Source organism: Heloderma suspectum, chromosome 12, assembly GCF_057233095.1.
Source record: "Heloderma suspectum isolate Gila_16-S chromosome 12, 16-S_ref, whole genome shotgun sequence".
Taxonomy (NCBI): domain Eukaryota; kingdom Metazoa; phylum Chordata; class Lepidosauria; order Squamata; family Helodermatidae; genus Heloderma; species Heloderma suspectum.
Window position 1 is genome coordinate 31,413,520 of NC_139469.1, and position 25,991 is coordinate 31,439,510.

General features: G+C 46.8%; 1 protein-coding gene across 16 annotated transcripts; it reads right to left on the reverse strand.

The window, feature by feature from the left end:
- Positions 1 to 1,926: 1,926 nt before the first annotated feature.
- Positions 1,927 to 25,482, reverse strand: CARHSP1 (calcium regulated heat stable protein 1). 16 transcript variants are annotated; one of them, XM_084818908.1, is made up of 7 exons: positions 25,377 to 25,482; positions 12,964 to 13,269; positions 12,555 to 12,754; positions 10,072 to 10,184; positions 9,668 to 9,844; positions 4,867 to 4,989; positions 1,927 to 2,972 (listed from the first exon to the last, which is right to left on the reverse strand). In XM_084818908.1, exons 5-7 carry the CDS (start codon positions 9,823 to 9,825, stop codon positions 2,810 to 2,812), a joined length of 444 nt encoding a protein of 147 aa, XP_084675034.1. In that variant the 5' UTR covers positions 9,826 to 9,844; positions 10,072 to 10,184; positions 12,555 to 12,754; positions 12,964 to 13,269; positions 25,377 to 25,482; the 3' UTR covers positions 1,927 to 2,809. The 16 variants fall into 16 exon arrangements, with proteins under 16 accessions (XP_084675034.1, XP_084675027.1, XP_084675028.1 ...); XM_084818901.1 differs by lacking the exon at positions 12,555 to 12,754; XM_084818902.1 differs by lacking the exon at positions 12,555 to 12,754 and having other exon boundaries at positions 25,373 to 25,482.
- Positions 25,483 to 25,991: the final 509 nt, after the last annotated feature.

The window sequence follows — 25,991 nt, forward strand, 5'->3', positions numbered from 1 at the left end:
TTCTAGTGTTGTATTTCCCAAAGTATTGGTAGCTAAAAGGTATGCCTAAAGGTGAGAAGGCCTGCAAAAACCGGGAAGAACAGAACAATCCAGAAAAAATGTGTTCTTCCAAATTGTCCAAAAATCCTTGGGAAAAAGCGGGGGGATGTTTTCCCTCAAATGCATCTGTCCCCTACTCCCATTTTTTCTGGGTTTTTCTAGACCTTCACATCTCTAGCTATCGCTTTTTACTGAATTAAAACTGGAGGCACACCTGACTCTACATAAAAATTACCCTCTGCCAGTGCCAGCTTCTGGAGGGCCCTTAGGCAAGATTTCCACAGTGGGCTCCCTCCCGCGGTGAGTCTGCCTTCTCACTGCCATGGTCACCAGCTCCCATTACGCCTCCTCCTCTCCCTCATCATTGCTACAACTTCCTTTCTCGACAGGCAGGGAGCAAGGAGGCCGCAGCATCTCCTGCTCCTCCTCCTCACCAGCGCCGTTGTCGGGGCCCCGAGGGAGAGGCTGGTGAAGAAGCAGGTTGGAAAGGTGAAGAAGAATAGGAGGAACTCTTGTCAGTGGGCCCCTGCTGGGGTGAAGACTCTTGGTAGTTGCCCAATCATGCCAACCCTCAGGGCCGGCCCTGCCTGCTGCCCTCAGAAGACCTCATCAGCAATTCAACAGGGCCAGCGTGGTGTAGTGGTGAGAGTGTTGGACTAGGAGCCGGGAGATCTGAGTTCTAGTCCCCACTAGGCCATGGAAGCTCACTTGGTGACTTTGGGCCTGTCACAGACGCTCAGCCCAGCCTGCCTCACAGGGCTGTTGTAAGGGTAAAATGGAGAGGAGGATAACGTAACCCACCTCGGGTTCCTTGCAAGAGGAAAAAAGGTGGGATATAAATTAAATAAATGAATTCTGCCTGAGTCACCATCCTGGCTGTGCCTTTTGATTAGGAGGAGTGCAGCGGCTCACACAGAGATGCAAAATAAGAAAAAGAAAAGATTGGGCAGAATTACCAGTGCCCTGCAGAGACATGCTGGAAAGTCCAGACCAGTAAATCATACAGAGACAAAGGCTGCATTTGCATGTCACGCTGAACTGTGACTTAACACAACAGACATAAGCACGAAACACACAAGTGAGCCTGGGGCGTAGGCAGACCCCTCTCCCTTTCCTCCGCTCTTGTGGCTGAGAGGACTTTAGAAGCTCTTACTTCTGGTTTCAGTTAACCGTGGTTTTGTATTTTCATATGCACCGTTTCCTAATATATGCGCTTGTGTACACAACTTTCCCTCATATATACATTTTTGTATGCACTTCTTGAACCAAGAACTGCACTGCAAAGGTCAGAGAAGTGTGCAATCCAAAGGATAGTTGTGTTCCAATCTGTGCATTATTCTGGGAAGTGCGAATGAGGTTGGTTGGCTTAAAAATGTGGGTCACACGAAATCCTCCCGCATCCCTAACAGCACCACTTTGAGCATCTCTGGAGGACAAGAACACTGACGGTTTTAGTGCTCAGTGAATTTCTGATGACCAGCCATGATGTGAAATTGTGGGCTTCCTTTTGCATGAGAAGCAGCACTGACAGATACAGATACTTCTTGCACACAATTCCAAAAAAAGGAGATCCATTCCAGGCTTTTAATTTTTCCCTCCCCAAAGAATCCAACTGTTAAGAGGGGTCAAAAGGGCAGAACATTTTCTACTGGACAAAGACAACCAAAACTGACATTGAAATGGAAGTGAAATACGGTTTTGCCACAAACCTTCCTGGAGGCAAGAAACCGGCTGTAAATTAAACATGTGCACACATACAAACACACTACCACAATTGTAATAATACATGTTGTCAGTTGAAGAATCCCAGAAGGATGCAAGGACTGAACCAGTCCAGGAAGGGGAATCTGGTTATGTTACATACAGCACAACCTAAAAATCAAGAGCTAATTTTTTACTTTTTATTTTTTAAGCAAACAGAAGGCAGTTTTCATCAGACCAAATCAATAACCAACCACAGCAGGCATTAAACTCATGTATCAAATGTGTATATATGAAAAGTCAAGGCAGCCTCTCTTTTTTTTTCTTTTATCAACTTCTGTAAACATGTCAGGCACAAATCAAGAGAAGTGAAACATTCTTGCTGCTGGGGGGTTTTCTCTGCTGCTTTGTGGCAAGGGTTTCCTTGGGCCTAGAAACCCAGAAGGCACTGAGAAAAGTAACTCACAGAATGATCTGTGATTCTATGAAGGCAGCGACACTTCAGCTCTTGCACGACAATCCCATTTTTGACACCTTCCATCAGACACTGATTAGAAAACTTGCACCGCTGTCGCTAGTTATGCTCATTGTGAGCCTCTGGAGTGAAGCAAACAAATTCTCCATTCAATTATTTACTCAGGTACTCTTGGTAGCCTTTGCCCTGCATGATCTCCACTAAAATAGACAACTCTTTGATGGGTCTACAGGCTCAAAGCTGTGTTCCTTTCTGCCCTGTTGTCTGGGTAGACAACCACTGGGGATATTTCATCATATTTTTGTTGGTCTTTCTAAGGCCCCTGGGTGGAAAATCACACTGGCAAAGTTGGCAAAGCCAGAGTTACATCTCCTTTTTCTTGCCACCTTACATGTGGGATGCCTTTCTGGTTTGGATTTTTAATTATATATATATATTTTAAGGTTGATCTGGCCACCATTGGACTCCCCATTAACAATGACGTTTCACCTCACTCAATATGCAGAAAATTCATCTGCACTCAAGTCCATCTCAGTTGTTGAACAATACCCTAGTCCGGCATGCGCGGTCAACGTGGTTTCAGGAGGGGGTGTTCTAGGAGTTGATAACATGACCTGACCAAGTCTCATGTTTCGTTCCTGGAGCTAAGTGGGTGATGACCACCTCTACGGCTTGCAGTTTCTCGTTCTTCGGTGGAATGGTGCACACCTTGTAGGTGACCTCATCGCCCGCCACCAGGACATACTCTCCGTCAATGCTGTTGGCAGAAGAACGTAAGAACAGCCTTGTTGGATCAGGTCAACAGTCCATCTAGTTTACAACCACAGCCAGCCAGAAGCCTTGCAAAGCTCACATTCAGGATATAGAAACTACTGCCTTCCCATGTTGCGTTGTCCCCAGCATCTGCTAGTTAGCAACCTCCTAATGTTTTTGTTTGGACTTACAACAAAAAATGATGCCATTCTAACAGGAACGCTCCCGTTCAGCGTTCCAGTCGGCCATTCCCTTCTAGCAGGACACACCACTCTCCCCACACGTTTTCCATTTTTCTTTTCCAACTATCACATTTGATGGCTACTGAGCATGCTCAGTCATCACTATGCCAGGGGGTTTTGGTCGCAGGGTTGCCCCTTAGATTTTTTTATTTTAAAGATCTTTTGCACTTCTGCAAGCCTCAACGCTGCCCTGAGCATGCCAATACCTCCTTCTTGTTTCTCAGTAGCCTCAGCTTAGCTCCATTTCTGTTGACACTCACCACCTTTGTTTGTTATTAGAGGGAATGATATTGCCTCTAATCACAGAGGTTCTGTTTAGCTATTCAAGAAAGTGCTCTTCGAGTCGCTGCTACTGCTTAACGTTTGGGGTTGGTTTAGACGTACAGGTTCATGGCAAGAAGTGGTAATATGCATGTGGTTGAGTTCTCTACCTTTGATTACTGCACACTTGATGACTGGAAGCTGAGCATGCAAACAGTCTCAAGTCAAAATGATCTAAAGCAGGGGGCCAGAGGGCCAAATTCAATTTCAAAGAAGATCTCAGGGGTTGCATTCCAGTGGTGGGAGGGGCAAAAGGGGCCAAAAAACAACAATACCAGCATATTTCAGCTTAAAACTTACTGGCAGCATTTCAGCCTTTCTAAAAAAGCAAGACAGAACACTAATTTTAATATATGGACCACAAATAATGTGTAAACATGTGAATGGACTCCATGTCTGGGAAGTGATGTGAGGTGGGGCAATACAAAATTTCTTATTTGTAATTTGAGATCTATGATGGATCAAAATCATGTGCATAGGGCGAGGGGCCTGACTGCAAATGGGAGAATTTTATGTCTCGCAATGAAGGCTTATGCCGCAGTACAGGTGTTAGGAGCACTTTATACAGTCAGCAGAATCAAGTGGTAAATCCCTTCCCAGACTGTACCACTGCAACTTGTAAGGGGGCATCGTGTCTGAGTGTTCCCCCATGATAAAAAAGAAACTAGGAAGTCTCCCTGCAGGAAGAAAAACAATGTAAAGGCTTAGCCCCACTGATTAAGACTAGCTCCTCCTCTTAATCAGCTAACGCTTAATTCAATACACTAAAACTTTATAGTTTGATTACTCCACTGATTAAAAATTAATTTATAATTTTGTAATTTATTTTATAATTTTAAAATTATAAATTTTATAAGATTATAAAATTTTATAATTATAAAAATCACAATTTTATAAATTATGAATTAATTAGTTAATAATAAATACATTAAATAAATAAATTTATAAATTAATTATAAATTATAATTTTCCTACTGTTTATAAATTTTAATTTAAAATTTAAATTTAAATTAAATTTAAAACGTAAATTGATTTTAATAAATAATTTGAAATTTAATTTAATTACAATTTAATTTAAAGTTTAATTTAATTACAATGTAATTTAACATTAAATGTAATTTACAATTTAAATTATTTAAAACATTAAAATTTTAAAGTAACTGTTATTGTTTATTTTATAATTTTTTAAAATTGTATTAATTCAATAAACTAAAACTTTAGTTTGATTACTCCACTGATTAAAAATTACAGCTCTGGTCTGTATGTGTTGTACTCAGCAAAAGCTGGTGTGCAGGATGATTCAAAGAATTCTCTCCCTCTGGAAGGAGCACTTACTCAGAGATGTGCACAAAGATGTCTGGACCTCCGTCTACAGGAGTGATGAATCCGTGGCCCTTGGATCGGCAGAAGCATTTACACACACCCTTGAAGGTGGGCCCTTCAGAGGCTCTCGCCGTCCTACGAAGGATGAAAAGAAGGCTCAGAGAGTCCGAGAGGCCCAGGTGTTGCATCCCTCCAAAGCCCAGGGTCTTTGTTCCATGGAGAAACAACACCATATCCTCCTGATCCCTAGCTAGCATTTATTTAAATGTATATCCCACCTTTCAGCCAAAAATCGCACTTAAGGCAGCTAACAGTAGTAACGTTAAAATAAAAACAGAAATGCAATTAAAACATAAAGACAGACTCAGCTAGAACAAATCAGTAAAAAGCAACTCCACCACGGAACCCGTTCAAAACCAGTCAATGGCAAACCCCGCTTCAGTGCCAAAGGCCCGCCTGGATAAAAACGTATTTGCCTCCACTGAAGGACAAGGGAAAGGGAACCAGCCTGGTCACCCTGCACAGAGAGCTCCAAAACCTGGGAGCGGCCACCACAAAGGCGCTCTCTCGTGTCCCCACCAAACATGTCTCCGATGACGGTGGTACTGAGAGAAAGGCCGCCCTGAACGATGCCCAAACCCAGGCAGGCACATATGGGCGCATGCCATCTTTCAAACAGCCTGGTCACAAGCCATATAGGGCCTTATAGATCATAGCCAACACTTCGAATTGTGCCTGGAAACAGATGGGTAGCTAGTGACGCTGCTGTAACAAGGGAGTGACACACTGCCTGTAACTGGCTGCATCATTCAGGACCAGCTGAAGTAGCCGGTGTTGCAATAGTCCAGACGGGACGTAACAAAGGCTACAAAAGCACCACCTTTGACCCAAACTGGCTCACCTACCACCTTGTGCAGGCTTTCCACATTTTAGCTCCAGCTGCGCTAACAAGACTAGCCTAAACCATTTTCTGCCTCATACGTCGAGGTGGGTGGGTGCAGATGCCAGCCTCTTGAGAATCTCAGCCGTTATTTTAAAAAGTCGAGTTTCTTGTCCGTATGCTTGAAAATACATGGGCAATCACTGCCGGTGGAAACGTCAGAAACCAAAGGCAAGTCTGAATCAGATTTCCAGAGGTGACAGATCAGGGCCTCTCAGAACGATCAGATGCAAAATGAAATATGCACAATAGTAACAAGTGCAGAATAAACCATGCAGAATCATGAGAAAGCATGCAAATTTATGCAGGTTGCAAAATCCAGATTCTCTAGTCACAGAAATTGGATAAGCCTGTTTCAGAATGTAGGTTTTTTTAATCGAGAACAAACATGGCCCTACTCAAAAGGGGTCTGTCTGAAGAAAGAAAAGCATCTTGCAATCTAAGCCCAATTGATGCAGGGGGGCAGGAGCTGCTTCTCCATGAACTGGTCTAAAGCTATTCTGGAGACATTTAGGTGGAGGAATCACAAAGGAAGTACTCAGGGCTCACAGAGTCAAGATCCAAGGGCACTCTCCAAGTCATTATCCAGAGGGAACAACCCCTAACTGACAATTCCAGGGTTTTCCAGCTACAACTCCTTAGACAAGCATCATGGGTCATGATGCGTCTCCCTTGCACTATGAACCCCACCCCTCAGAGATAACAAACCTTGAAATTGGGGAGAATCAAGAACCCTGCTAGATGGTGACCCGACAGGCTGTTGACTTACTCACTCCACATCAACTTCCAGTTCTTTCCAGAAAGGTGTAAATTTGGACCATGCAGTGTCTACCAAGACCAACATGGTCTACCAGCTACATCTTACAGCCTTCCAGATGTTTGGCAACCCCCTTATTTTTGCAGGTCCAGGCAACAAAAGTAGGAATTGGAAAAATAAGAAGGAAGGCGCTGTGTGCAAAAATACCAGGAAGGAAAAGGTCCTGAAGCTCCACTGAGTATGGTCTATAGTAATTGTTTATTCGGTGTACAAATCTCTAAAATATAAGGTGGGATATAAATGTAATAAATAAATACATAAAATGCTCTGCTCTATGCGTTTCGAGACTAAGACCCTTCTTTAGGAGCAATTAATCTGTTTCAAATATATGAAATACGTATTTCTGTTGTACAGTGAATTACCATGTACAATTCCAAAAAGCTGATTCTCAAACAAGCTATTTAGAGCTATTTTTCTTTTCAACACATACACTTAATAAAAACCATACTCATACCATGTAATAATAGGGTGTGGGACATACTTCTTTGTGCTATTCTTTCCATTAAATCAAATACTTGCAAAGTTAATATTTACACTTAGTCATTATCCCAAACACATATCGAATTATTATTTCCAAACATATACCAAATCCTCACTCTGACTACTTTATACAAATTATGCTCTGTAACACATTCGTTTCTTGCTATATTTTTAGACTATCAGTATTTTGCCAGATCGTATTTCCAAACAAACTTATAATAAATCATGCTTATGCTATATTAACATAAAAAAGAAAATCAGATTAACCTTAGTCAAACTATCATCTCTGATTGTAAAACTTGTTTTTGCCATCAGTTGTAGAATATCCATTTAAAAGTGAGGTGTTTTTTAATGAAATCTATCTTTTTAAAACAATGCTGCTTCTGCCAACAAAATGCAGTTGATAACTCAACTGTCCTACATTATATATTAATGTAGGACAGGTGAGTTATATTTTAGAAACAAAACTAGGACACCTATGAAGCTACTGCTGGGCCACCATCCACAGCTGATAGGCTTCGTCATGCTCAGTAGATCATAAGTTGCATTGGTCAGATGGGAAGGTATCAGAAGCTGGGAGCAAGCCATGGGGTCATCATCCCAGGGTAAAGCCATGCTTATAAACAGGCCCCAATCGTTGTTGCTCTCTTCCTTACCTTAATATACTGGACCGAAGTTGTTCAGATGCCATGGAGAAGCCAGCCTGACTTAGCGGGAGGGGTGTAACCTTCTACAGATCATGGGAGGGGAAAGCCTGAGGCTGTTCCAGTCCCATGTCCTTTTGCCTTCCCTCCCTCCCATCACCTCCCTCCTCCACAGACATTTCAGCATCTGGCCTGGGGGCTATTGTGACATATCATTTCCACTCCCCGCTTGTCATCATGTCATAGCTGCAAGAGGTCATAGTTGCAATAGGTTGCAGCTAAGCTTCAGAGCACTAGACATTAAGTCAGGGGTGGGCAACACGCAGCCCACAAGCCACACGCAGCCCCAGTGCCCCCCCCCCCCCGGTGTGGCCACCTCCATGCCACTAAATTTGGCAGTGGTAAACACCCCCCCATTGTGCGTTTATTTATTTATTACATGGCTATATCGCCAAATAGCCAAAGTTCACAACAGCATTACAGGGCTAAAGGGGTTAAATTTAGCTCGTTTTCAAGCCAGATTTGACCATTCTGGACTATGGTGCACTAAAAGGGTTAAATTTAGCTCGCAAACAAGGTACATTGAAGCCTTTTCGTGCTCCGTAGCAATACAGAGTGGTTTGCTGCCAAATTTCAGCAGAATACTGGCAATTTTGGAAGGGTGTTTTTCGGGGGGTGTTTCTCCCGGGAAAACTGGCTGCCAGACTTGCCACGGTTGCCCATCCCTGCATTAAACAAGACAACCTAAAAACAGTTATTCAACCTTCCAGCCACACACACACAGTGAAAGTTATGCTCTGCTCGTCAATTTAGTCCTTTTAGGATCAAGTTGCGCATCAGGAATTATTCATGTGTCTCAGCAAGACCGCTGTGCATCTTTACCTGATGCGGGCATTGCGTGGCAATCCCCTGCAGTCTCCTGATCAGCTCAGGTGTGGGTAACTGCTTGTGATGGCCATGACAAAGTTTGCAGGCATGAGTAACTCAAGAGTCTGCACAAGTAATGGACACCATGCCAAAGCAGGCTGTGAAATGGGCTCCTAAGCTATCTTTAGGGATGCCAGAGAAATCCGCAACAGAATCAAATGAGTTTAGATTTCTATGAATCCAACCCATGGATTGCGCAGCAGACCAGCTTTACCCAAGCCGCATGGATTCCACAGACTTGCAGACTGTGTGTGGGTGGGGTTTTTTTACTTTCCAGCATTTTATGCAAATTTGGCTGTCCTGAAATACATAACATAAACAAAAACTGGCCGAAAATGCACATTTTCCCCCACAGGCTAAAGCATGAAAATGTGCATTTGGGGGAGATTTGTGCATATGGGGAAGGATGTGCGCATTTGCGGAACTGCGCATTTGCACAAATCTGGGAAATGGGGAACAATCCGATTCTGTCAATGAGCAGGGGACAGAAGGAAAGACACTTGACAATTCGCGAAACGCAAACAGAACAGATTTTACAAATTCTGTACATCCCTAAGTACATCCTGAAGTAAGTGAAGTAATACACATGACCATCTAAAGCGGAGGGCAGGAGGGAACCCTAGCAGAGAAGGGCCTCCAATGTTGACCTAAGCTGTTGGATAAATACAGATACAGTCTAAAACACAGAGAGCCAGTGCAGTGTAGTGGTTAGAGTGTTGGACTGGGACTCAGTAAACCCAGGTACTAGTCCCCACTCGGCCATGGAAGCTCACTGGGTGACTTTGGGCCAGTCGCTGACTCTCAGCCTACCCTACCTCACAGGGTTGTTGTGAGGGGGGGAAATGGAGAAGAAAAGGACCGTGTAAGCCACCTTGCAAAAAGAAAAAAGGCGGGATAAAAATGTAATAATGAATAAGATAAACAGAATTTTGAAAAGGGGGCAAGGGAGGATGTCACATGTGTCCACCCCCAAACACTCTTCCACCTACTCCCCTCAATACTCACGCGGAACAGGTGCGGGTTCTCCGAGTCGGAAGCGGGCTCGGGATGAGATAGCCTCTCATTGGGGAAGGAGACCGCTCTCTCGTTCGGCGGCCTTCTGGGAGCCGAAGGGCACTCGGGGATGGGGACCGCTCATGAGAGGAAGCAGACTCAGAAGACATTTCTGGTGCCAATTGATACCTAAGAAGAGGGGAGAAGACATTTTAGAGAGCAAGCATCTGTTTCACGAAATATATTTCTCTCTCATGGCCTGTTCATGCACTACTTGGACCCAGGGGGATTTCTGCCTGGGAAGAGGCCTCAAGTTGGCCTCAGGTTCACATTCTCACTGGAGGAAGAAGGTAATAAACGAACAATGGAGGCCCCTCGTTCAAATAAACACAGGACGTCCGTAGTTCACTCACTACCTTCTAGCAGGGTTGGCGGAAGGAGAGGAGGGCGCACGAAAGCTTGAACCTTCTTCTGCTGTCGCCTCAGGGAGAATCACAGGAGCAGCTGAAGAAGATACAACTCTCCATGCCTACAAACAAAAATCAAATACGAAAGGAAATTAGAACCATTTTGCATCACTCTTAACTGGGGGACCAATATAATCACCACCATCTGCAGAACAGACTATTTCAGGCCCTGTTTATTCTTTATGTATTAGTTCTGAGTCAAAAGGTTAGACAAAAAACTTTCGCATTGATAGATAAGTCAATAATGAAAATATTCAGATTTTTGCCCCAGATGTCCTTTCCAGAAACCTGGGGATGGGGGGATAACTGAAAAAGAAAAACTGGGTGTTGGGGGGAGGATGCTGCCACAGCTTCAGGGAGTTTAATTCCTTGCTCACGTTATCATTACTTTCTAAGCCAATTAAAAGGTGCCTCCCCCAAAGTAATCAACAACAGTTTTAGTTGATTAATCTACCAGTTAATCTACCAGCTAGTCTAACAGTAGCCAAATGTTAAGTGCTCTCGCACACATACAAACGTCAACGTACAGATGTGAGGATAGGTTTACCAAGATTCAACTTTTTTGTTTGGAGAAATGCCCCCAAACAGAACATGAACCAATTCAGATAAGGAGGTATCAGATCTAACCGAAACACAAGCTAACCTTCCCCACCCTCCCACCAACTCCCACACAGACCATTCCATGAATTATGTAGTGGATCTTTGCATGACATCTCAACAAAAAACCCCGAGCTGCCTGTCAGCGTGACAATTTTCCACCCTTCTTGACAATAGTAAAAGAACAAAATTTAAGTGGTCTCATTAGAATGACAGCATCAGGGAAAAGACTCTCTCCCCTTTCCTCCCACCCCTACTTAATTGCTCAGTGCATCAAGAGGTTATGGCTTTAAACAAACAGCAAATATATAGTCAAGGTCCCATGAGGAATAGTATGCTTTTTCTCTCACACCACATTCCCAGTGCATTGCCATAAACTGAGAGAAATGACTCCTTGACACTAGGAATTCTCAAAACATCACAAGTGTGCGTGTGTGTGTGTGTGAGAGAGAGAAAGAGAAAGAGAGAGAAAGTTGCTAGCAGCAGATAGCAAGTCTGAATGTGCTAGGGTGCAATCCTATGCATATTTAGACAGAAAAAGTCCTACAACTCCCAGCATGTTAGGAGTTGTAGAACTTTGTTCTGTCTAAACCTGCATAGGATTGCGCCTTTAGAGGACAATCACTGAGTATTTGATATTAAAATGGCTTTTAAATTCCCAAGATCCAAACAGAGTTCAGGTCAGCGGCAACTAAAGGGGAGAAAGCAATTGATGCAAATTAAACAATGCTGTGCAGACTGTCTTATTCATATTGCAGAATTCAGTTTTTCCTCCTGCAGAAAAGCTATCTTGGCACAGATTTGTTTTTTGTTTTTTTTCTTTTTTTAAAGCACACATATATTTAGCAGCTTTCCCCAACCTGGTGCCCTCCAGATGAGAGCTGGCATCCCACACATCATCCCCAGACATTGACCATGCTGGTCGGGGATGATGGAAATTGTATTCCAGCACCTCTGGTGAGCACCAGGTTGGGGAAACTGCTTTATAGCCACATGCTCAGGAAACCTAAAGTGCTCAAGATCCCAGCACTGGAAAACATACAAAGCACTTGACCTCCAGCCTTCTGACACTTTGGACTTCCCAAGCACAGTGCAGAGATTAACCTACCCACAATTTCCACATCTATAGAGCCCTTTTAACCAGCGTTTTTCACATTTTTAGATAATCCTATCAGAAACATGGGACATGTCCATCAAACCCTGGGGGAGCGCACACCTGCATGAAAACAAGGCTTTGTAGTGAAAATGTGGCTTTTCAAAATTCACTGGTAATTTGAGGGCAGTGACTTGGGAGGGGCTTAAAAACAGCTGGGGGGGCAGGTTACGTGTTGCCCAACCATGCTTTAAAAACCGGGCCAGACCAAGACATTTTGCTGCATGAGGCAGAGGAGCAAATGGTGCCCCCCACCCACCTAAGTCAAGGCACACAGTACCCAAAGTTAGAGGAATTATTTTGGTACACGTGGCAGAAAATGCCATCGGCACCTCTCCCCCTGCATAGAAATACAATAGAAATACAATAACAAGGGAGATAACTAACAGTTTGCTGCCCTTTTATGTCACTCAAAATGTGCTGCCTGAGGCGTCTGTCTCACTCTACCTCATGGTAGGGCCGGCCCTGTTTAAAAACAAAGAATTATGACAAACTCTCAGAACGAATACCAAACAACTACTGGACCAGCTAGCCCAACGGAGCATCCCTGATCAGAGGCTGGATACTGCTTGTTGGAGACTGACAACAGGGAAGGAGATCACCTCCATGTCCTGCTTGTGAGCTTCCAGAGGGATCCAGTGAGGGATCCACTGTGGGAATCGGGTTGCTGGACTACACGTACCGTTTGTCTGATCCAGAAGGGCAATTCTTACGTAGAAGTGTCAAGCTGTGGGAGAGACTGTCTGATGCTGCAGATTTTGTACATGGACTGGAAGGGGCCAGACGCTTACGGAGCAATTACAGAGGATAGGTCTTCTGAAAGTGATGAACCATGCTAGCTCCATGGAGGAACCTACATGTTCAGAAGCAGTATACCAGGTGCTAGGTAGAAAGGGGAACAGCTGTCACCTTCTTACTCTTCTTGTGAGCTTCTCTCAAGCCTCTGGCTAGCCACTGGCAAGCAGGGCTGCTCTTTTACATATGTAAACGATAAGCATATTATTCCAGTCCCGGTACGCAAATCAGTAGCGCCCCACGGACAGCCTGCAGCACTGAGCATGCAACACCTATCTCGCCCCGGTTGCACTTACTTTGGATCTCTGCAAAGCACTCGGAGTAGAGATATGTGCAGTGGGAACACACAGCCACCATGTACTCTTCCGTCTCTTTTGTACGCTGCCGCCCCACAGAGCTGTTTACGCTTTGGCAAACAGGACAGAGCAGCGTGCTGACTCACTTAATTGCCCCAGCTTATCCAGTTCCCTCGCCCTCTGCCCTGTTTGCATAAAACAACGCACAACCAGCACTCCAGCGGAAATAACGCCTTTGTTCTCCCTCCAAGCTCAGTCCCCCAAGGCCAGAACCAAGAGAAGAGCTTTCTTTCTGTTATTGCAGACCTGTTGCAGGGAAAGAAAGGGAAGGGGGGAGCAATACTGTGTTACACAGCAACCTGTTGCCACATGGGAGATACAGTAACATCAGCGATGGAAAAATACACACCAAATAACAGACAGTCAAAGCTACAACAGAAGCCCTTTACACTCACAAATTCAATGTCCTGTAACAGGCACGCTGTAATGGCAAAATGTTTTTTTTCCCTAGGATCATTGCTTTTTTTTCTGGCTCCGATCCTGTGTTTTTTTTTACAGCAGCCTGACACCAAAAAAAATTAGGAGGTGAAGCTTTTCCTACTACTAATCTATTTGCAAAGAAAAAAAGTACACTGCTTAATTTCTGCATGCCAGACTGTTTTTAAAGGCACAAGAGCAAGCCCCCCGCCCCAGGGTGTCAACCCAACTTCCTCCAGGTAAAATCTCTCTAGCCGTATCTATTTTAGTAGCTGCAAGACGGAGTGTCCCATTCCAGAATGAAGGTAGGAGATAACATTTTTAATGCTCCCTATATAAAACAAAAGGTTTTATATAGGGGAGTTAGGCCAGGCTGTGATCTGGCTAACTAAGAGGCAGCTTATTGAGTCTTCATTTCTATCTACCTTTTGCTTTTTTTGGATTAGTAGACTTCCATACTATCCATCTGACAAGAGAACTAATCAGGCAAGGACATCAGGTTTTGGAAGCAACCTGGACCAGCAGACAAAGCTGAACCCACAACCCTTGCGCAAATGGAGGTGGGTAAAGCGAGAGGAAGAGGCGTTCCAGGAAATATTGGTTTGGGGGACTATTTAGTCCTTAAAAGATGCATTTCATCCTCCCCCGAGAGTCTCAACACAGGCGGGTGCATTTAAAAGTCGGGGAGAGCATGTGAAGCAAAACGATGCAAGCCTCTTCAGGCACTCAAAGAGAGTGCAGATACAAGCGGGGGGGGGGGGGGTTGTTTCACACACCATGCCCAGAATCCCCAACTTGCTGCCCTCCAGTCCTTTTACCAAGTAACTGTTAAGTAATCGGGGAGTCAGAAATTCTGTCTGCACTGCTGCAAATGGGCCCTGCTGGCAGGGGCTGCTGGGAGCTGAAGTCCAAAACATCTGGAGATCTACTTTTTGCCCACCCAGTTTGCCACAGCTCAGACAGGATTTCTGACTCCCCAGATGCTTAACAACTGCTCAGTAAAACAAATCTCTCCCCACCCTGCTGTAAATTATAGTGCTGAAATGAAGAAGAAAGCCTGGGGTAACCAGAAGTGGATTTTGGCAAGGAAAGACTTTGAGCTCCATTCAGTTTTTCTGGTACTCAAAACAAATCCCTGGGTTCAGGCTCTGCTTGGTGGATCTCAGGATTCTAGTGTGTGTGTGTTTTTAAATCCAGAGCAGATCCTGCCCACCCCTGGTCTTTAGGACTGAGGCCTTAACCTTTCTGCTTAACCCAAAGCAGAAAGGATGGGAAAGACCAGGTATGCTATCACTGGCTCACCTGGTGACTTCCCAGGTGAACAAATTGCCTCTGCACAACTGTGCAAACCCCCACTGCGAAGGGATCAATAATTTTAATACAGAATGAAAGAACTAACTATGCTGGGAATCTTACAGAGAATATTAAAATATATATTTTTCCCCATGGCTTCATTATTTCCACACATTTTACATCTCTAGTCTTTCTATACAAGTGTTCTTATTACATAGTTTTTAGAAATCATTTTGGGGGGAGTAAAGGCTGGGTAACAGTACATAAATACTTTATCTTAAATTCTAAAAGAAAATATTTCATAACCCAAAGCTGTTCAATTTCTCCAATTTTTCAGAAAACACAAAAACGGTCCTCGGGAAACAAAAAGGTGTTTTCCCATATTTTTCTCGTTTTTTCCCAGGCCTTCACATCTCTAGACATAACCCCCTTTCTCCTTCCTCGCAAACAGCACGGATGAAGGATCTTGCCTTCATCACACTTCTCAGCAGCTTTCTCCTCTACCAGGTACACATGAAGGGCACTTTAACCTGCCTCTCTTTAGAGGTTCTGCAAAGCACACCTCTGGCTCTTGTCTCTGGCTTCCAAGACACAGGCAAAGGGCTCCATAAACCCCAGCCCCTCCAGTGGACTGCAATATCTCTTTATTTTAAAAATCCATAAACTGTGCCTTCATCCAGCAAACAGTTGTCAGGGCGATACAGACAAATATGCAAGACTCAAAACTTCAATGCAGCAAGACCGAGAGGCAGAAAAACAATTTCAACCAGCCCCAAACACCAAATTTAAAAATGCCTGGGCAAATAAAAAGGTTTTAAGCTGGGGCCGAAAGTACATCAGCGCCAGGGTACCTCCGGCAATGGGGCATTACAACTAGGAATGTATGGATTTTGTAAAACCTATCAGCCTGCATTTCGTGGATTGTCAGGCACCATTCGTTCCGTTGTCCCCTCTTTGACGGAAATTGACTTTTCCTATTCCCGAATTTATGCAAACTCACACTTGTGAAAACGCACAAATCCCCCCCCCCCCCGCACGCACACACGCACACACTTCCATGCTTTAGCCTATGTATATTTTTGGCCAGTGTTTTTTTTATTTGACATATTTTTTTCTCCTCTCTTTTTGGGATGAATAATTTACTTCTCTAGTAAATGGTATATAGAGAAAGACTTCCTCAGATTATCTTAATGCACTATCAGGTTTATATAGGAGGCAAGTGCAGCCTTTCCCAGCCTGGTGGCCTCCAGATTTGTTGGACTACAACTCCCATTGTCCTCAACCACCATGGTAACTAGGATTGCCATGGTGGTTGCAGTTAGGTGTAAGCTGCAAGAGGCCAACAAGCCTAATTTAATGCTGGTTTATGAATCCTGGCTTGTTTGGACACAATAAATCATAGTCCCAAATTTTGATGCCACGCTGTGAGTTGATGGGAGTTGCAGTCCAACACATCTGGAGGGCACCAGCTTGGGGAAGGCTGCACTAAGTTCTCCCCTGCCAGGATGGTTCGTCCGCTCTCATGAAGTGGAAATTCACAGGCTGCATGTACCAGAGAACAGCTTGTTTACATTGTGCTTTACTAAAACAGGATTCCTGGCTTAAAGTGACATGTGAATGGAGCCGTAGTATTGTGCGTCCTTAAAAGACACCGTTGGTTTTGCTACAAGTGACTAACACAGCCACCCCTCTAGAAGTTGTGAAAGATCAGCAGCCATTCAGATGCTCCCCTGAGTCTTAAGATGTTCTAACGAGGTCTCCAATAATGCTGAAAATGGGGCAGAACCCCAGTACACAACAGATACTCCAAGATCTTTATATGGTATGCAGCTGGGACCGTTCCAAAAGGGACAGAGGTCTGCCCCCAAAAGGAGGAGTCTCACTTTTCTGCCTGCATGCGGTGGAACAGATCCAACTATCTTCGCAGCTGAAATTCAATCCCAGTTCATCAGATAAACTCGAGCGAGGAATCATTTAGCCACAGGACCTAGAACTTGCATTAAGGTGATACCTGAAGCTGGAGGGGTTTTCAAACTGTGTTGCAGGAAACTCTGCAGTTCCTTGGAAGCTTATCAGGAATTCCTCCATGAAAAGATCAAGCAGGCATTTTTGTTCAAATCTGGATCATGTCCACCATTGTACAAACTATGGCGTAAAGCCAACCGAGCTCCAGGGTTTTGGTTTTTTGAGAAAAAGCCAACACCACTTGCACTCAAGGCTGGACCAACCCCCTGCGAGCAACCCAACTGGCCGCTTTGGTCAAAATTATTTTTACAGACACAAATGAAGCAGCATATGTCAGAAGGTGCAAAGCTGCACCTCTCAAATCATATGGAACAGCCACTTGGGAGGGCAAAATGACCCAGGCAGGCACAAATAATTGCACGGGAGACTCTCCAGGCACTGGGTCCAATTTATAACAGAGAATTTCAAATTCACTTCTTTGGGGATGGATCTACACCTCCTTCTCCCACGTAACATGGAAGATCACTTCCCCTGCGCCATGATGTCATCATGTCACATGCTACCCCACCCTGCCCCATGGATGCCAAAAATGGCACCCATGTTGATGTCTTCCATAACACATAGGGAGTTGGAGCAGTAGAATCATAGAATCGTACAATAGTAGGGTTGGAAAGGGCCTACAAGACCATCGAGTCCAGCCCCCTGCTCAATTGAAGTCAGAGCATCCCCGACAGATGGCTGTCCAGCCTCGTCTTGAATGCCTCTGGTGTGGGAGAGCCAACCACCTCCCTAGGGAATTGGTTCCATTGCTGTATTGCTCTAACAGTCAGGAAGTTTTTCCTGATGTTCATCCAGAATCTGGCTTCCTGGAACTTGAGCCCATGATTCCATGTCCTGCACTCTGGGATGATCGAGAAGAGATCCTGGCCTTCCTCTCTGCGACAGCCTTCCAAGTACTTGAAGAGTGCTACCCTATCTCCCCTCAGTCTTCTCTTCTCAAGGCTAAACATGCCCAGTTCTTTCAGTCTCTCCTCATGGGGCTTTGTTTCCAGTCCCCTGATCATCCTTGTTGCCCTCCTCTGAACCCTCTCCAGTTTGCATCCTTCCTAAAGTCTGGTGCCCAGAACTGGACACAGTACTCCAGATGGGGCCTAACCAGTGCTGAGTAGAGGGGAACTAGTACTTCCCAGGATTTGGAAGCTATGCTTCTATTAATGGAGCCCAAAATAGCATTTGCCTTTTTTGCAGTCACATCACATTGTTGGCTCATATTCAGCTTGTGATCGACAACCATTCCAAGATCCTTTTCACTTGTAGTGTGGTTGAGCCATGTATCCCCCATCTTGTAACTGTGCATTTGGTTTCTTTTTCCTAGGTGCAGAACTTGGCATTTATCCCCATTAAATGTCACTCTGTTGTTTTCTGCCCAGTGCTCCAATCTAGCAAGATCACTTTGAATTTTGTTTGTCTTCCAAGGTATTCGCTATCCCGCCCAACTTTGTGTCATCTGCAAATCTGATCAGCATTCCCTGCACCTCCTCCTTCAAGTCATTAATAAAAATGCTGAAGAGCCCTGGGCCCAGGTCTGAGACCCCGCTCGTTACCTCTCCCCAGTTTGAGAAGATCCTATTGATCAGCACTCTTTGAGTCCGATTCTGTAGCCAACTGTGGATCCACCAGATCGTTGTTTCATCTAGCCCACTTTGAGCTAGTTTGCTCATCAGGAGATCATGGGGCACTTTGTCGAAAGCTTTGCTGAAGTCGAGGTATATGATGTCCACAGCATTCCTACAGTCCACAAGGGAGGTGACCTGATCAAAAAACGAGATCTGATTCGTCTGGCAGGATTGTTCTTGACAAATCCATGTTGGCCTCGAGTCATCACTGCATTGTTTTCAAGGTGCTTACAAACGGACTGCTTTATCATCTGCTCCAGAATTTCCCAGGGATTGATGTCAGACTGACTGGTCTGTAGTTCCCAGGTTCCTCCTTTTTACCCTTTTTGAAGATAGGGACACATCAGCCCTCCTCCAGTCATCTGGCACTTCCCCTGTCCTCCATGATTTCTCAAAGATACTAGACAGTGGTTCTGAGAGTTCTTCTGCCACTTCCTTTATTACTCTGGATGCAGTTCATCTGGCCCTGCAGATTTGAACTCATTCAAAGTAATGAGGTGTTCCTTGACCATATGCCTATCGATCTCAAGCTGCAATCCTGCCCCTTCAGCCTGTACTTCGCCTTCACCAGGGAGCTCAAAGACCCTCTTTGTGGAGAAGACTGAGCCAAAGTAGGAACTGAGCACTTCTGCCTTTTCCTTGTCATATGTTATCATTTTGCCATCCTTATTTAATAGCTGGACCACCATTTCTTTCCTCTGTCTTTTACTATGCATGTGGCTGAAGAAAGCCTTTTTGTCGCTTTTAGCATCCCTCGCTAACCTCAGCTCGTTCTCAGCTTTCACCTTCCTGACGCCATCCCTGCAATTCTGTGCTACCTGCCTGTACTCTTCCTTTGTTACTTGGCCTTCTTTCCACTTCCTATATGTGTCCTTTTGTGTTTTCAGGTCATCTCTAAGCTTTTTGTGAAGCCACATTGGCATCTTCTGTTGTCTTCCTCCTTTTCTTCTTGTTGGAATTGTTTGTAATTGTGCCTTATGAATTTCCTTTTTTAAAAGCTGCCACCCACCTTGGACTCCTTTTCTCGTTAAGAGTTGCTTCCATGGGACCTTACTTATCAATAATGCTTAGTATAATGCTTACAGCAGAGCTTTCCCCAAATGGGTTCCTTCCAGATGTGTTGGGACTGTAACTCCCAGCACTACCAGGCAGCACAGCCAGTGGCCATGTTGTCTGGGAATGATGGGCACTGTAGTCCCAACGTAGCTGGAGAGCACCAGTTTGAGGAAGGCTAGGACTGGGCAGACCCAGATTCAAATCCCATGAAGTTCAGTGAGATGAAGTTCACTGGGTGACTCTGGGCCAGTGACTGTCTCTTGGCCTAGCATACCTCACAGGATTGTTGTGAAGATAAATGGGAGGGGGGGAGGACCATGTATGCTACCTTGAGCTCCTTCGAGGCAAGATGATATATGCCTGTAATAAACGAATGGGCACACATGCAAAATTGGAGACCCAATAACATATTCATTAAACCCATACAAATGGACTGAAAATGTCCATCCCAAAGATCCCACAAAACAATCTCCTCTCCAACGTAGGAATGAGCAGTAGAAATAACCACCAAGACCAGACTCATAAAACTCTCCAGGTGCCTGGGAGATTAGAAAAAACCTTTACCTGGCACCAAAGGGATAACGGAGTCAGAGCCAGGCAAGCTTCCCTAGGGAGAAGGGGGGGTATTTAACCACAGAAAAGGCCCATTCTCTTGCCCCCACCCTCTGAACATCCCTCAGAGGGGGCACAGGGACAAGGGCCTCAGATGTCGATCTCAGCATCCAGGCAGGTTTATACTGGGAAAGGCGACCCTCGAGATGCTGGGTTCCTGAGCTAAGCAAGGCTTTCTAAGTCAAGACCAGCGCTTTCAGTTGGGCTCAGAAACAAATTAGCAGCCCCTGCAGGCAAGCCAGAATGAGTGATTATGTTCCGAATGCTTAGTTCCAGCCTGCCATGTTCTGCACAAGCTAAAATCTCCGAACCGTCTTCAAAGGCAGCCCAATGTAAAGCGCACTGCAGCGATCTAACCAAGAGGTTAGTTGAGCAGAGATTTGAACCCAGCTCTCCCCGGGTCTAGCCTGACATTGGGCTAGACTCTAACCATCACGTTGTAGCAGTTTGCATCACACACAGTTCCACCCTTACATTTCAATTTCTAGACTTCCGTCACGGAACAGGCAGAGAAAGGTCCACAGTCAAAAACCTGGGCAGCTCCCTTTCTCGGTTAGCAGAACAAATACTGCTAGCGTCTTAGAGCCGCTTCACTGATTTAGGGGAGGCGAGGGGGGGCAGACGCAAACCACGCTCCTCGTCCGGCAGTTCCGCTACACAACTGAATATTAAAAGTGAGGCAATCCGTGTATGAAACCCAGGCGCAGCCAAGCAGAAAGTGTCGCTGAAGGCAGCAAATAATCTCCCCCCCAAACCCCTCCAAAGCTGCACCCACCAAGGACACAAAATGCACCCCGTTATTAATCAGCATTGGCATTACCCAATTTTGTTTTCAACGTGCAGTTTTTACCACGCAATCCTTCGCCTTGAACTTGCTCACGCTTCTACAAATTACTCTCAGAGAAGGAAGAGAAGCTGAGAAGGAGCAGCTCGTCCATAGTCACACAACCACGTCCAGGGCAGAGGCTGGGATTCCGGCTTTGGATTCCTTGGTCTTCCAAATCCAGTTTTCTAATTCCCACTCCACACTGGTTCCCTCTTTCGCCCAGGGCCGAATTCACTTGCGGAGACATTTTCCAGGGGGGCAGCAACTTCCAGTGCTGGGAGGGACCGAATGCAAGGGCCCCCCAATACAAAACAGGGGCGTGGCCATCTGGGGCCAGATTTGGCCTCCAGGCCTGAGTTGTTGCACCTGTACCCTACGGCCACATCCAACTTTCAAACTCATTCCAAACGCCCTCTGCAAGTGATTGGTTCCTCTCCACACCCTGACTCCAGATCTATGACCCACCAATCCACCCAGCCTTTTTTCTACACCACGATTAATACTCTTGAATTACATAAGAACCTAAGAACATCAGAAGAGCTCTGCTGGATCAGTCCAAGAGTCCATCTGGTCCAGCATTCTGTTCGCACAGTGGCCAACCAGCTGCCCACGGGAAACCCACAAACAGGACATGAGTGCAACAGCACCCTCCCACCCATGTTCCCCAGCAACTGGTGTACAGAGGCTCACTGCCTCTAGAACTGGAGGTAGCATACAGACATCAAGACTAGGAGCTGTTGCTAGCAGTCTCTTCCAGGAATCTATCTAACCCCCTTTTGAAGCCATCCAAATTGGTGGCCATCACTACACCCTGTGGTAGCCAATTCCATAGTTTCACTATGTGCTGTGTGAAGAGGCCTTTCCTTGTATCTGTCCTGAATCTCCCACCAATCAGCTTCATAGGATGACCCCATTGGGTTCTAGTATTTTGAGAGAGGGAGAAAAACGTCACCCCATCCACATTCTCCACACCAAGCATAATTTTGTACACCTCTATCATATCTCCCCTTACCGTTCTTCTTTCTAAGCTAAACACTCCCAGCTGTTGTAACCTTCTCTCATAGGGGAGATGCTCCAGCCCCTATGAGAGAAGGTTACAACAGTTATTCCTGTGTCAGAAGGCAGCCTCACCAGATATCCACACCCTCATTGCATCCAGATTTGATTACTGCAAAACACTGTACGTGGGGCTGCCCTTGAAGACTATTCAACTGGCTCAGAAGATGGCAGGGAGGTCATTATATTTTCTGGGATGTATTCTGGGACTTATTATTTCATTCATTTCAATCATATGCCACCTTCCCTCCAAGGAGCCCAAGGTAGCGTACGTAGTTTTCCTGCCCTTACCCCCATTTATCTTCTCAACAACCGTGTGAGGTAGGCTAGGCTGAGAAACAGAGCAACCAGTGAGCTTTATAGCCGAGACGGGATCTGGACCTACATCTCTCCTGTCTTTAGTCCTGTACTCTAACCCCTACGCTTGTGAAACTCGGTGCATTTCACCAACAGTTGTCTTTAAAAAGATATTCACTGCATTCTGATTTGCTTCCATGAACAATGGCAAGATTGACCTATAAGCTTCAGTAGTCTTGGGGCCAGAATACGCGAGGAACCACCATCTTTAAGATTGTCTTTGGAGGTTGGGTCAAGGTCAGGCAGCTGGTGACGGGGGGGCTTCTTCGTGGTGCTGGCCGAACTGTGGGAGACCCTCCCCGAGATTACTTGGATGGTGCCTCCTCTAGTCTCGTTTAAGCATGGGGGAAGACATTTTGTTTTTCCTGAGCTTTTTCTGGATGATGTTTTAGTTCTGCTTTTCCTAGCTATCGCTGACGTTTGACTGCTTTTTATTATATGTTCAAATTGATTTTCTTCTTAGCCATCGCCGGCAGCTGCTTTTTTCATTTTACACTGAACAGTGGGTAAAAATAAGCAAATAAGCACAATTGGTAGGAAGGAAAAGTTGGGTGGGACAGAGAGATCTTATCCAACATTGACGTAACCGAATGGTATTTTCTTGTTGAATTTGTTGGATCCAAAACTTCCATTTGTTGAGGCTAGATGTGTAATAATCGTAAATAACAGACTATATGCTATATATCAGCTTAACCTACCTCACAGGGTTATTGTGAGGATAAAATTTGAAGGGGGGAGCAGAATTATGCAACCCAATCTGAGCTCTTTGAAGAAAGGGAGGGATATAAATGTAATAAACTAATTATTAAATAAAATCCCCGGTTCCAATCTCACCTCAGCCACAAACCCATCAGCCCTAGACAAACCACGACTCTCTCAGTCTCCACCCACCCACCCCAATCTGCAATATAAGGATAACAATACTGGACAACATTGCAGGGCAGTTGTAAAGGTGACCAAGCTAACATCCATGAAGCAATCTGAACATTCGAAACACTGCCGTACAACTACGTGTTATGAACACAGCCAACACGGCGAAGGGGAAGAGGACGTTAAGGCCTGGGAGACCAGAGTTCAAACCCATACTCAGCTATGCACCTCACTAACCCACAACATATCCTGCTCCGCAGGGGTGTTGTGAGAATAAAATGGGGAAAGCCAAAGACACTGTGCCATGCTCTTTGGAGGAAGCATGGGACACCAGTGGAATAACTAATCATCTTTGGAATGTGCTCAGAGATGCAGGCTGCTCCCTTCTGACTGGTCCCCGGCAGGCAGAAATCCAACAGGTGTGGTCTCAAGGTAGGAAGCTGCCCTATAGCACGTATTCATCGATTGTGACACTGACTGGCAGCAGCTCTGCAGCGGAAAGGTTTTTTTTTCCTGCTTCCTGGAGATGCCAGGAATTGAACCTGGGGCTTTCGGCATGCCAAGCAGGGGCTTCTCCACTGAGCTGCAGCTCCTTCAAGCTGGGGGCAGCCGAACTAGTTGGAGACCCGAGGTTGTGCCCATCAGGCAGCGACTGAAGACCCGGCCCCAGGAGAGGAGAGGAGAGGACTCGGAGGCAGCAGCCCTCTCGGGAGTCGGTTGGGGAGGAAGTGGCAGGCAGGCCGGCCTCTTCCTCCCGCGACGTGCGCACCAGGCTGCCCGACTGCTCCCGCACCCAGGCCGGATGTTTTGCCCGGCGGGCGGCGGCGGGCTCCTTCGCGGCTGCTCCTCGCCCCGCGGCAGCGTCGCCTGGCGCAACGCAGGTCTCCGCCCCGCGGCGGGAGCAGCACAGCGGCGAGCCGCGCGCCCGCGACGCGTCGGCGAGACGCCGCATGCGGGGCAAGGGGCGCCCCGATGTGCCCGGGTCCGCGCGACGGGCTCCCCTGTGCGCCCCGAAGGCATCCGCGGCCACAGCCCGGGCCTGCGATTCTGAGCAGAGGGCGGAAGCGCCCCCGAACACGGGGGGGGCTTACTTCTGAGTAAAGACGGGCAGGGCTGCGCTGCTCTTCGGGGCCGCGCCCCATTTTAACGCGGCGAGGCGGATTCTAACCCGGCAGGCTGCGAAGCTCACCCCGTCGGCTGCCCGTCGCCTGGGGGGGGGGGGCGGCCGCGGGCGCGGGGGGGGTTCTGGCCCGAAAGGCTGCCCAGAAACGTCCCAAATACGCAACACGAGACGCCCCAGACTCCGGCAGTTCTCGGGCCCGAGCGAGTTTGCGCCCTGGCCCGAGATCTCCGGGCCCCTCGCCTGGCGCCCCCCCCCCCCGCTTCGACAGGAAGAACGAAAGAAAACCCGCAGCTCTGTTGACCCATAAGAGCAAGTCCAAAAATCCTCGGGTCCTAATAAACTTTATTCTCCTACTATGGACCGGGGGGGGGGGGGGGGCTAAAAAAAAAAAAAGATATTGGAAAGTTTTAATCCCAGTTTCCGGAGCGGGGTCGGTCTTTAAGGCGCTTGGTTATTCTGGGCACCTCTCCTTCCCTCCTCTGAGCAAAGGGGGGGGGGAGTTTTCTCCCCTCCGGTTCACCCTTCCACCACCTCCGAGAAGGATAAATGCGTTAAGAAGCCCACATGCATAATGCGCCCCAAGGAGGGCTTTGCACCCCCTCCCGAAACGGGGGGGCTACAGCCCGCATGGAGGTCCACACGCACCACATTCACCACCACGTTTCATTGTCTCGGTCTTCCTTCCTTCCCACCCAGCCAGCCACGCTCGCTCGCTTGCTCACTTGCTTGCTCCTTCTCTCGCTCTTTCTTTTTTGCTTGCAGCCCTCCGACCCCCGGCCTTCTGCGGGCTCCTTCCCTCCCCACCTCCTTTATTCTTTTGCAAACTCCGCTACCCCCACCTCCCCACCCCGCGACTCTAAAAACAAACCACGCGCGCGTCTGAACGCTTCATCTCCTGCTCGCACGCTCGACCTTCTCCCCGTAAGAAGGCTGCGATCCTGGACACGCTGCCTGGGAGTAAAGCCCCATCCCAAAGACTGGCGTTTCCTTCCGAGTAAACCCGCAACGCTTCACTTCTCACTTCCCTCCGCGCCTTTGTTCCTAAAGTTGCGCCCCCAGACAAGAGGCAGCGGGGAAGCCGGGGAGAAAACAACGCACCAACCTCGCCGACCCGCTTGGAAAAGGTTCCGAGCGAAGCTCGCCAGGACGACCGGCTCCGATCTCCGCCGAGTTGCTGCTGCTGCTGCTGCTGCGCGCACCAGGGCTCTGGCGCCCCCTCGCCCGTCCGCCCCCGGTCTGTGGGTGGAGCTCCCTCGGCTGGAGGCTCCGCGGGGCGGGGACCCGGCGCAGGGCGGTGGAGAGCCGCTGGGGAAACTAGGAGCAGGACGGAGACGGACGAGGAAGTTGGCGGCTTCAAAGCCGCTTCGGAGCACGGCACTTCGGAAACAAACGATCCCTGCCCCGAGGAGTTTACAATCGAAACTTGGACCCTGGGGAAAACAACAGAGGACGGTGGGAATGTGCCATTGTTCCAGTGAGGTTGGAGGCAGCGAGGCCGTGTATTCGGGCTTGGAAGCAGTTTCGGAGATGAAACCTTCGGAACGCAGCACTTCACAAAACCCGGTCCCTGCCCCGAGGAGTTTACAATAATTTAAAAAAAAAAAATGTTGGACACGGGAAACAACAGATGAAATGGGAATGTGCGATTGTTCCACTTAGGCGTGTTTAGGTTACAGGCAGAGTTAAAAGCAGGGTGGAGGTGGACGGAAGGTAGATC